The 12384-nt window shown below is 44.8% G+C and overlaps 1 protein-coding gene across 5 annotated transcripts in view; it reads left to right on the plus strand.

The window, feature by feature from the left end:
• Positions 1-978: 978 nt before the first annotated feature.
• TUBGCP3 (tubulin gamma complex component 3) overlaps positions 979-12384 on the plus strand; it is a 49904-nt gene continuing 38498 nt past the window's right edge. For 4 of the 5 annotated variants that reach the window (XM_085552454.1, XM_015849179.3, XM_085552462.1 and 1 more), the window contains exons 1-3: positions 1031-1273; positions 10092-10199; positions 11281-11348. In XM_085552454.1, the coding sequence (XP_085408580.1) occupies positions 1198-1273; positions 10092-10199; positions 11281-11348 (252 nt within the window). In that variant the 5' untranslated portion in view covers positions 1031-1197. Of the gene's footprint in view, positions 1380-10091; positions 10200-11280; positions 11349-12384 lie in introns of all 5 variants that reach the window. The other variant, XM_085552490.1, reaches the window with a different exon arrangement.

Below are 12384 nucleotides of genomic sequence, written 5' to 3' on the forward strand. Positions count from 1 at the left end.
GTATCTTAAGCTGATTTAAGTGATCATAGGTGTACTGGAACTGGTAGAGTCTAGATAACCTGCATATGTTACCCAACTGCCATATCAGCTACCATTTCTAAGGCAGAAAAGCAACTCATTCTGTGAGTAGTGAAACTAATGAAGCTTTGTCTCCTGTTTTTCCCAGCAACTTGCACTCTCCCGCCTCTTTCTGACAATTTCCAATGTTATTTCCAGAGCTTCCTGTCCCTTACATCATCATTTCCTGCATCCTCCAGATCTGTTAGGCCAGGCAAGAAGCAGCTGATGCTTTGGTTGGATCAGAGCTAGCTATCTTTCCTGTAGGTTTTAAGTACTAGAAAGCTGCAACAAGGCCCCCTGGAGCCTTTTCTTCTCCAGCCTAAACAAATTTATCTCCCTCAGCCTGTTTTTGTAGAAGAGGTGCTCCAGCCCACAGATCATCTTTGTGGCTCACCTCTGGATCCACTCCAGCAGTCCTATGACTTTCTCATCACAGAATCACAGAATTGTAGGGGTTGGAAGGGACCTCTAGAGATCATCAAGTCCAACCCCCCTGCCAAAGCAGGTTCCCTACACCACGTCACACAGGTAGGCGTCCAGGCGGGTCTTGAATATCTCCAGAAAAGGAGACTCCACCACCTCCCTGGGCAGCCTGTTCCAGTGCTCCGTCACCCTCACTGTAAAGAAGTTCTTGCACATATTTGTGCAGAACTTCCTATGCTGTACTTTCATCCCATTACCCCTAGTCCTGTCCCCACACACTACTGAAAAGAGACCAGACTCACCACTATGGCTCCCACACCTCAGATATTTATAAACCTGGATCAAGTCCCCTCTCAGCCTTCTTTTCTCAAAGCTAAGCATGGCAGCCCCAGGCCTGGACACAGCACTGTAGATGGCACATCAGGAGTTCAGAATAGATGGGGACGGCCCGGAACGACGGCACATCGGAACCCCGGCACGGAGTCGGCTGTGTGGCGGCGGAGGGAGTTGAGAGCAGCACGCAGCGATGCCGCTCCCCGCGCAGCGCATTGTGGGAGCGGAGCGGATGCCGCTGCGGCTTTCGGCGGTTCTGTTAAAATGGCGCCGTAGGCAGCGGCCCAACGTGCAGCGGGCTGGGGCTGCTCGCACCGGGCGGCCGGCGCCGCCTCTCCGCTTTCTTCCTTATCTACCCCCGTTCCGTCCTCCTGGGCGGCCATGGCGACCCCGGACCAAAAATCCCCCAATGTTCTGTTGCAGAACCTGTGCTGCCGCATCCTGGGCAAGAGCGAAGGTAACGGCTTGCTGTCAGTGCGGGCGGGGGCCGCGGTCTGTCTCATCTCCGGCCTCAGCTCGGGGCCGTGGTGTCGGTGCGGCGGGTGGGAGCATCGGCCGCTTGCGTAAGTTGTGTGTGGTGCAGCACAGGCGATGGCTCCGCTCTCGGGTAGCGGGGAGATGGAAAGGGAGAGAGGTGCGACCGCTCTTGTGCTCTTGGAGTTGCTCTCTTTGTGAGTGCTGCTCCCCGTTCGTGGCCAGGTTTTCGTGGTGGCCTTTTCATCGTAAGGGAGGTGGTGGGGGGCTGGAGCACCTCCCCTATGAGGACAGGCTGAGGGAGTTGGGCTTGTTCAGCCTGGAGAAGAGAAGGTTGCGGGGTGACCTCATTGCAGCCTTTCAATACCTGAAGGGAACTTACTCCCAGGAGGGGAGTAAACTCTTCGAAAGGGCTGACAATAGCAGGACTAGGGGAAATGGTTTTAAGTTGAAAGAGGGAAGATTTAGGTTGGATGTTAGGGGGAAGTTCTTTACTAGGAGAGTGGTTAGACCCTGGAACAGGCTGCCCAGGGAGGTTGTGGATGCCCCGTCTTTGGAGGTGTTCAAGACCAGGTTGGACGGGGCCCTGGGCAACCTGATCTAGTAAATGTGTATGTTTGGTGGCCCTGCCAGGCAGGGGGGTTGGAACTACGTGATCCTTGAGGTCCCTTCCAACCCGGGTCATTCTGTGATTCTGAGGTGGCTTCCTCCCCTGTTAGTAGCTGTGAAGTCCAGTATGTTCTTTTCCTCCTTCTCTGCCGCTGTCTTCTGGAAAGTCACTGCAGGTTACATTGAGGTGTTCACTGTCATCACGCAAACAACTTTGAACTGACTGATTTCCTGCTCCTTGAAGTACAGAAAACAAGGGACAAGATCTGAGTTTACTCCCCTACCTCTTTCTCCCCTTTCCATGCATCCAGAGGTCTGCAGGGAGGTGGTGGAGTCACCGACCATGGGAGTGTTCAAGAAACGTTTGGATGTGGTGTTGATGAATATGATTTAGCTGGGAAGTATTGGTAATGATTGGACTAGATGATCTTCTAGGTCTTTTCCAACCTTGATAATTCTGTGATTCACCTACACTTTTCATTGTGCATTTGAATCCCCAAACCCATAAATTACCATTTCCAGAACTGCCATTCTGTAAGAATTCAGTGTCAGACATTTCTGCTGTGAAGCTTTTCTCAGCTCCTACTCTTCCCCAGCCTCCTTCAAATCATTGTTAGCTTCCGAGCTGTGTAACATCTTTGTGCTTTTATGTAATCACGCTTATTTTAATATATTATATGGTAATATATTATAAGGTATTTCAAAGCAGCCTTCCATTCAAATATACTATTATAGCTTTTATTTGATAGTTTGTTTTCACTTTAAAATTATTTGAAAGATGTGTTATTATACAATTGGTATATATGTTGGCCTGCAAGACCATTTCTAGCTTTTCACTGCTTAAAAGCTGAAGTTGTCATGTTAATTCTACCTAAGACTGTTGTTATTCTTAATTTATTGTGGTAGCAGTGCTCTCTTTGAGGCCTTTATTTCTATACTGCTAATGCTGTCCTGCTGGGTCCTGTCTTCCTGATGACTTATCCTTAGTTTTGAGAACTGTCACCTAAACTTAATCTATGGTTGTTTTTATTGATGTTTAATATCTTTTTTAGGCCTATGACATGTGTGCTCTCCACGGTGTTTACTGTTGCTATAGTTCTTTGCATTTGGCAGGTAGGAAGCTCATCCTTATTTGCTCTTTTCCTTGTGGTACAAGAGACCCAAGCGCTTCTGACATAAAGTTTCTCAGGGGACAGTCAACTGTTGTCTCTTAGTTGGCCGCCAGCCCAGCTATTGGTAGGCAGTGCAGGGAGGCTGTAATACAAAGTCCCTTTGGGATAAATCCTAGTCATGAAAGGTGTTCAGACTTGTTTTTTTTTCTTTCTTTTCCTCTTGTGTGAGGAATCTCCTTTTCTTTCCTGGGTCCAAGGGACAAATTGAGACTGCTGCTACCAGTATCCTTTGTGTTGAAGTATTGTGTGTGTGCTCCAGTAGCAGGTAGTTTCTTGTCGTTCTTTAAGCTTTTAACTCTGAATTCCTTTCAACACAGGAAAAGAGGCTTAACTACTTATAGGAATTTGAAGTTCAATCTCTTAAGAAGTTTTGTTACTAGTTTATTTAAAAAAAAATAAGAAGCAAAAGCTAAGTGCAGACAGTGATCTTTATGCATTTGTGTAGTTATCCTGCTGCAGACCTGGCTTGAAATTCTAGCTTTTGGTACCCTCCTACAATAAGCACTCTAATGAAAAATGAGTTATCAAAGTAATTGGGTAAAATGTTGTGGACTAATCATAGAAAGGAGTTGAGATGATCTAATGGATCGTCCTGCCTGTGCGTTCCCTGGACCTCTCTGTACTTCAGAGGGCTTCATCAGCTTGGCAGTGTTTGTTATCAGTGCTTGTTTGCTGTTATGTTCGTGTGGAAGCCATGGCATCAGCAGGAGCCGAAGGATTCCATTCATATAACATCTGTGGGAGTGTGCTGTAGCTGATGTGGGTGATGACATCCATGTGTGCGGTCTGTAGTGCTGTGCTTGAAGCCTTCAACAAGTCTGAGTCTCTTATCTGCTGGACATTCTCTAGCTCCCGTCTGTGACCATAGCGTCACAATATCCCAGATTGGAAGGGACTTGCAAGTATCATCAAATACAGCTCCTGCTGCCACACAGCACCACCCTGCATTCAAACCCCGTGTCTGAGAGGTGTATCCCAGTGCGCCTTGAACTCTGACACTGGGGGTTGTGCCCACTGCCCTGGGCAGCCTGTTCTATGCCTACCGCCCTCTGGTGTAGTTTTCCCTTTCCCCAAACCTGACCCTCCCCTGACAGCTCCATGCCATTCCCTCGGGCCCTGTCGCTGTTACACGGAGCAGAGCTCAGCGCTGCCCCTCAGCTCCCTGTGAGGAGCTGCAGCCTCCATCAGGCCTCTCCTCAGCTCTGCGCTGAGCGCACTGAGGGCACTCAGTTGCTCCTCACACACCTTGCCCTACAGACCCTTCCCCATCTTTTCAGCCCTCCTTTGGACTCTCTCTAGTAGCTGTATGTCTTTTTTGCACTGTGGTGCCCCAAACTGCGCCCAGTACTTAAAGTGAGACTGAGTGATGCCCTGTGAGGCCTGCTCACTGCAAATCTGTGTTGAAGTGAATTTGTGTTAGAATGCAGTGTGACCACAAGAGGTTCCTGGTGGCAGATCTGCCTTCTGTATCTGTCCGTTTCTGAGATCATCTGCTATGTGGGATGGCTTCCTTTGTTTCCAAGAGATGAGTGTTTCCTGCATAGGGCTTGTTACTGTTTTTGGGCATGCTGAGGTATTCAGATTTCATTCATTTTTTCCCTGCCTGGGGACTCCAGCAGTTAGACAAGGTTTCATGCTGCTCTGTGAGTGTGAATTTAATGCTCCTGACAAATCTTCATGCTTTTGGCTATCCTTCAGAAATCTATGGGAAGTCTTGGGCAGTCCTACTTTGTACACTGCTATATGAACATTACAGTTGTAAGAGCTCTTAGTATATGAAATAGTACTGTAGTTCCTACTCAGGCTGTGTCTATTTGGTTTGGAACTGTGAAAAGATTTTTAAATGCCAGACTCTCCTAATGCTTCTGAAGGTGAGCATGCTCTAGAAGGTGATATTTGAGTCTTTAGGCAGCAGTTTGCTATCTAAAGTCTGCACTATGCTCTTAGTTTAGTATGTATAATCTCAGAGGTTTTCTTGTTGCATGTTTATTATTTAAGCTCTGATCTATCGGCATAAATATTTAATTTTCATGGCAGAGAGAACACAGAGTTCCTTAAAAAATTGAGATGGAGATAGAAGTGCATATAATAACAGAAGCAAATGTTGATAATTTAGGAAATAAAATATAGCAAGGAGTTCCAGGCAGACTGTCTGCCTATGTTTGCTGGTAAGTCAATGGGGACAGGAAGCAATTGTTTCTGCTCTATCTTTTATATGAGAGGAATGTGGATAACTAGAAGGACTAATCAAAAATACACTGAAAATGTTTAACATTAAGAAAATGTTTTGGTTTTGTTACACATAACTAGCTTTGAATAGGAACAGTGATGGCATTCTAGGTTAGTATTTTTGCCTATCAGTATTTTCTATTAGTTTATCAGACTGCTGTAGTGGGTGGCAGCCCTTCCCACAGCAGGGATTGGAGTGCGATGATCTTTAAGGTCAGTTCCAACATAAGCTGCTCAGTGATTCTATATGGCATAATATTGATGTAATTGTTTTATTTTCTGGTAGTAATTCATACTGATAATCTTTGATACAGCTAAAATGCATAAGAGAGCAGCTGAGAGTCTGTCAGTTAAGTTTTACAGCTTTGATTGTAGAATGATAGAATTACTCAAGTTGGAAAAGACCTTAAAGATCATTGAGTCCAACCACAACTTACCCATACTACCCTAACTTTAACAACCCTCCACTCAATCATGTGCCTGAGCACCGCATCCAAATGGATTTTAAACACATCCAGGGATGGTGACTCAACCATCTCCCTGGGGAACCTATTCCAGTGCTTAACAACCCTTTCTGTAAAGATTTTCCTGGTATCCAATGTAAACCTCCCCTGATGCAACTTCAGGCCATTTTCCTTCATCCTGTCACCAGTGAGAAGAGTCTAACTCCGCTCTGAATGCAATTACCTTTCAGGTATTGGAAGAGAGCAATCAGGTCTCCCCTCAGCCTCCTCTTCCCCAGATTGAATAGCCCCAGTTCCCTCAGTCACTCCTCATAGGACATATTCTCCAAGCCCTTCACCAACCTTGTTGCCCATCTTTGGACCTGTTTCAGCACCTCAATGTCCTTTCTGCATTGAGCTGCCCGAAACTGAATGCAGTACTTGACATGGGGCCTCACCAGTGCTTTCAGAGCAGGTGCAAAATCATCTTACCATGGATTATGCAGGTATGTTCCCCGTACCTGTCTACCAGCACAAGGGGCTGTGTGTGCAGGGAGCAACTAGTCTTACTATTAAAGACGGGGGCGAAGAAGGTATTAAGCACCTCAGCCTTATCCTGATCCTTGGTCACTGTGTTGCCCTCTGCATCCAATAAGGGATGGAGATTCTCCCCTGCCCTCCTCTTACTGTTGATATATTTCTATAAATATTTATTGCTGTCTTTCATCTTAGTGACTAAGTTCAGTTCTAGCTGGGCTTTGACCTGCCTAATTTTCTCCCTGCACAGCTTCACTACATACTTTTGATTACAAGTTGCTTGCTCCATCTTCCAGGGACTGTAAACTTTCCTTTTGTTCCTGAGTTCCAGCTAAGGGTCTCTGTTCAGCCAGACTGGTCTCCTTCCCCTTCAGCTTGTCTTCTGTGACTTGGGGATGGTCAGCTTGTACACCTTTTAAAATAAACCTCCTGTCAATGGTTTATGGGCTGGTTTGGCCCAGTTCTGTGACTAACTGGGGGGCGAGGGGGTTGTTGGGAGGATACCATGAATCCGTGCTGGGGAAAAGGGTAGAGAGGTGGGCCTAAAAACAACAGCGGCAGTGATCTGAGGAGCAACGAACTAATTTACTGAATAAGATATTGAAATGCAAAATAACACGCTATAATACAATGTAATCAGAATTGAAGCTAATAAATCAAATAAAATGAGAATGTTTGACAAGCTGGAGGCCTTACTCTTAAGTAAGCTGAGGTGGTATGGCCAGATGAGCCAGATGGTCAAAAAGAAGGGGGGAGTCTTGTGATCTGTGAACAGTGTTTTTATCTTTCTCTTTGAGAGGAAGTGGTAACAGAACAGCCAACACTCCTCTGGGATATGTAGTTCTTGTCTTCTGAGACAGGTACGTGGAACTGGAGCATTAACTCTTTAACCCCCGGTGCACTACGTGATGTTATGATGTGGAATATTGATAACAAAAAATCATGGAACCATGACACTTCCTTAAAGTATTCCCAGCCTTCCTGGGCTCCCATAGCTTCCAGAACTACCTCCCAAGGGGCTCTCTAAACCCTGGTCCAAAAGAGACCAAAGTCTGCCCTCTGGAAGTCTATGGTAGAAGCTCTGCTGACTCCCCTCCATGGTTCAACAGGGATTGTAAAATCTATCATTTCATGATTACTTTGCCCCAGACAGCCTTCAGCCTTTACATCCCACACAAGATCATCTCTGTTAACAAACAGCAAGTCTGGGATTTTGCTTCCCCTTTTTGACTGGGACTGTTCCCTTACACCTGTACTGTAATTCCAGCAGATATCTGGGAAGTTCAAGTCCCCCCAGGAACAAGGGGAAGAGACCTTGAGACCTCACCCAACTGCCTATGAAGTATCTTTTCCACATCTTCCTTGTTGGGTGGCCTATTGCAGACTCCCATGATAATATCAGTCTTATTGGCCTTTACTTTTATTCTGACCTGTAAGCTCTCAATCCTATCATCACCGTTGTTAATTTCCACACATTTGCATTCTTTCTTAACACAGAGAGCTACACCACTGTCTTTCCTGCCTTGCTTAGTTCTTTTGAAACGTTGGTAGCCATCAATCGTATAACTCCAGCTGTGCAAGTCATCCCGCCACTGGTGGCGCAGTGGTAGGAATGCCGCTTTGCAACACTGGAGGCCCTGGGTTCGAATCCCCCCTGTGGCGCAAGTGGTAGAAGTGCCGCTCAGCTACACAGAGGCTCGAATCCTGGGGGTTGGACTCAATGACCTCTAAGGTCCCTTCCAACCCGCACCAGACTGTGATTCTGTGTGATACTGTGATTTCCCTACTAATGACTGTATCATAGCTTTCTGACCACACAATGGCATCCAGGTCCTGTTTATTACGCATGCTGTGTGCATTAGGGTAAAAGCACCTGAGCTGGGCCACCTTTTGGGTGGAATAAGCCCTAATACCCTCTTGACCATACGTAGGTGCTTCTGTAGCCAACAGCCTCGCACCAGCCCTTGTGTTCTTCATACAAAAAGGTATGTTGTCCTCCTCCTTCACCAGGGCACAAGACTGTGGGATCTTACTAGCGCATCCCTCCCCCACAAGCACTGGCATGTTACATACAGGCTCCTTGCTAGTGAGCGTTTTCTCTTGAGCATGACTTAGATCACAGCGGTGGTGTTTGAGTAGATTCCAACAGTAGTCATTTAGAACCACATGTGGGCCGTTGCATGTGATTTAGAGTGTCATTGTTTCACAATGACTTTATGAAGTGTTGAGTGGGAAGAAGAAGCTGTTACGCATTGCTTCTCTGTGCTCCACTTGTACTTTCTGGGACTTTAAAACGGCATCTGCCTTTGGCTGTAATTCATCTTGAATGCCGTGTTGTTTGTAGGGAAGTGCAAATGGTTGGGTAGATGGTAGATATTGAATTATTGATAGCTTGCTCTGCTCTGGGGTGAGAGAGTCATACTGCATCACTTTCTGATGGGAAAGCGTGTACACATATAGACACACAGCTATGTACTTTACACTTGCCTGCCATCTTAATGATCTTTGAGGCAATTAAACATGTCTACTAGTTGTAAATGATGAGATTATTCCACTGACAGATATCTGAATTATATTACATTTAAGCACTACAGGTGGTGAAGTTATGTGATTTCCAGTGCAAATCTCTATGTGCGTTAGTATTAAATATGGTCTAGTGTTAAATGTGGAGGTTGATGGCCCTGCCTGTGATGGAGGGGTTGGGGCTTGATGATCCTTGAGGTCCCTTCCAACAGGAGCCATTCTGTGATTCTATGGTGAAAAGAGTGGATTTCTTCAAAACATACTGTTAGTCATGTAGCAGGGTTAATCTGCAGCATTCTTTAATGGGATTGTAAGTTTTTGACTTGAGACCTTTCCCAAATGCCTCTTTAGGACATTTTAGAAAAACTTAGTTAGGTGTCTGTGCTTTAATTAGTCTTGCTATAGCTAATTTTGAATAGAAGGTTATTTATGAGCTCTGTTAAAGCTTCCCTGTTAAAGAACACCCAGCCTTTGCTACTTACTTTTGATAGCATATCTATTGTGTTTCTATTAGCCTGAGGACTTAAGTTTAAATCTCCAAAACTCCTTTCAGAAATCTCTGGGATCTTTCATCTTCCATATCTGTTCATTCATGCACTGTGGCTGCAGTCTGGGCAGGAGGTGGTGCCTAATACTGCTAAAGCTGTGCTGGCAGACCAGGGAGAATGCTTAACTGCTGAGCTTATGCTGCACTCTGACCCTCCTCAGGCAAGGTTATTTGGAGGTTTGTTCTGCCAGCCCCCTCATGGAGACCTCAGGGAATTGTTTTTAATGTTTTTTTTTTTTTTTTTTTTAATGTAAAAGGTGCTAAGAGAGGATAATGGAGGTGGATGTAAAAGTTAATTTCTGAACATTATTTTCCTTAGGAACAATCACAGCAGTGTTTCCTGTGTGCAAGCTGAATTGCGTGACTGGCAAGTCCTGCACAGCTTTTCAGGCTGTAGGGCGTTGCAGAGCCTCTTGAAGTTTGCTGATGCTCTCTAATAGCATCAGGCCAAAGTGTCTCTTCAACCAGCAAAGCACAGGAAGTATTTATTGCGTATGTTTAATTAGCAGAGTCTGTACAGGTGTGTTTGAAGTATTGTTAATCTCCCCCCCAGGATAGCATAGACTTCACTGCCCTCTGGTTGGAAGTGTATCTGAGGAATATAACAGAATCTGATCAAAGCTGAGTACGTTTATGCCAAATTCAGTCACAGCTATGTAATCTTGTGGGTTTTTTTTCTCCTTCTTTTAATAGTACTTTAGCAGTCTGCTTAATTGAGTGGGTTTCCCTTTGTTTTTTCAGCTGATGTAGCCCAGCAGTTCCAGTATGCAGTGAGAGTTATTGGAAGCAACTTTGCTCCTACTGTCGAACGGGATGAATTTCTTGTGGCGGAGAAAATCAAGAAAGAACGTATGTGTGTTTCTGTTTATTCCTCTGAAGGTGGAACTGTTCTGCCTCATTTACCTAATACTGATTACTGCTCTTATTGCCTGTTCCTGAAAATCTTGTGATGGCAATTCTACGAATCCCCTAGTTACTCCTCCTGAGCTCAGATGCTTAGTTTAAATTTCCCTTGCTTCTGTGCAAGCCATTGACTTCCCATCTTAGCCACCATGGAAATAAAGAGCAATTTACATTTCATTCATTTTGTTATTATTCAGACTTCATAAATACATACTTCATTTTGGAAGACTGATGTTTTTGAGCTACACTTTGGCACAATTAACTTCATGAGCACATATGTGAATCTTAATGAATGAGCATTCTGGGGATGGATGGAATCATTGTTCATGCGGATTACCTGATATTTCTCGGCTTCTGTTTTCATAAACGTTTATTTACAACAGCCTTCCCAGAGCCAAAACATTAGACTGTGACAGTAAGTTACTGCAGTTATGTTCCACTCTGCTCTGTGCTGCTCTGAGTCAGGTGCTGAGCTCTTAATCCCATTGGACTATGAGGCATTCTTAAAAAGCCAAGTAATGCTTTCAGCAGATTCTCAGCTCCACAGTAGAATGTTCAGGAGCAGTTCCTGATTAAATTAAAGCTTCTATCTGTGCTCAGGAACTCTGAACATTTGGTCAGGATGATTGAATTAGAATCACTGAAGGCAGTGGTTGTAACCTTTTAAAGTACTTGTGTATTTTTTGCTAATGCAAGGTTTCCATTACTTACTAACTGACAAATAAGCCCATCTAGAATTTCTCTAGATACAGCTGTAAAACCCTGTATTCTACAGTATACACTTCCTTTGTTGCTATAAGAGAAATGGTTACTGTTTACATTGGTGATATCCCCTGCAAGAACTGTTGAGGCTGGGAATACAAGTAAGTGTGAAAAAACTCTCAGAAGTCTTGAGTAAGTAATGCAAAACAGTTGAGCATCATAATGCTTTCTTGGTTATGTTTTCCTATTTAACACAAAATGTATAGTTTCTAACATGACTATTATTCTTGTTCTAGTTCTTTTAATCTACGTTTATCTCTTTCAGTTGTGCGACAAAGAAGGGAAGCAGATGCTGCTTTGTTTTCAGAACTCTACAGAAAGCTCGGTTCGCAGGTAGTGTAATAAACACGTGAAGAAACTGAAAGCACACTCAAATTCTTTTGATATTATAAAGTTGTTTTAGATAGTGCTCAGATCATTAATTTCTTTATTTTCCTTTTTTTTTTTTTTTTTTTAAACTGAGAGGATGATTGAACTGGATCAGGTTGCCAAGGAAAGTTGTGGAATCTCTGTGGGTTGTTTTTTGTTTTTCCACAAAAATAAATGAGTCATAGAACGTCCTAAACTGGAAGGGATACACAAGGGTCAGACTCCTAGCTCCACACAGAAGCCCCCAAAATTCAAACCTTGTGTCTGTGAGCACTGTCCAAATACACCTTGAATGCTTAGGGCTGTGCCCACTGCCCTGGGCAGCCCATTCCATGCCCACCACCCTGTGGTGCAACCCCTTTCCCTGACCCCCAGCTGCCCTTCCCCTGACAGCTCCATGCTGTTCCCTCTGGCCCTGTCGTTGTCACACAGAGCAGAGCCCAGCGCTGCCCCTCCACTCACTGTGAGGAGATGCGGCCACCATCAGGCCTCCCCTCAGCTCCTCTGCCCTGCGCTGAGCACACCGAGGGGCCTCAGCTGCTCCTCACACACCTTGCCCTACTGATCCTTTTCTTCTTTGTTTCCTTTCTTTGGAGGCTTTCTAATAGTTTTGTCTTTCTTATACTCTGGTGCCTAAGTGTGTACCCAGTGCATGAAGGTGAGGCCATGCAGAGCAGGACAATTCCTTCTGTTACCCAGCTAGCAGCTGTGCTAGGCCTGGTATTTTACTGTATAATAGGCAAATTGCCCTAATTTTTATCTCAGCTTCAAGCTATTGAAGCCTCCCTTAAGAAAGGTGAAGAGGAAAGTGGATAAAAGACTTTTGCTGAAAGAACCTTTGAAGAAAAGGTTGTTAACAGTCATACCAGAAATTTGTTGTCTTTGCTTTTGGTGCTAGATGCCAGTCCAAGGTGTTTTAAATGGTGAAGTATGTAGGAATGCCAGCAAAAGTTTGACTTTATAATCGTCTTTCTTAGTGTCTGTGAATTTTAAATTGAGA

Source organism: Coturnix japonica, chromosome 1 (genome assembly GCF_054131305.1).
Source record: "Coturnix japonica strain WE chromosome 1, WE-NBRP24, whole genome shotgun sequence".
Classification (NCBI taxonomy): Eukaryota; Metazoa; Chordata; class Aves; order Galliformes; family Phasianidae; genus Coturnix; species Coturnix japonica.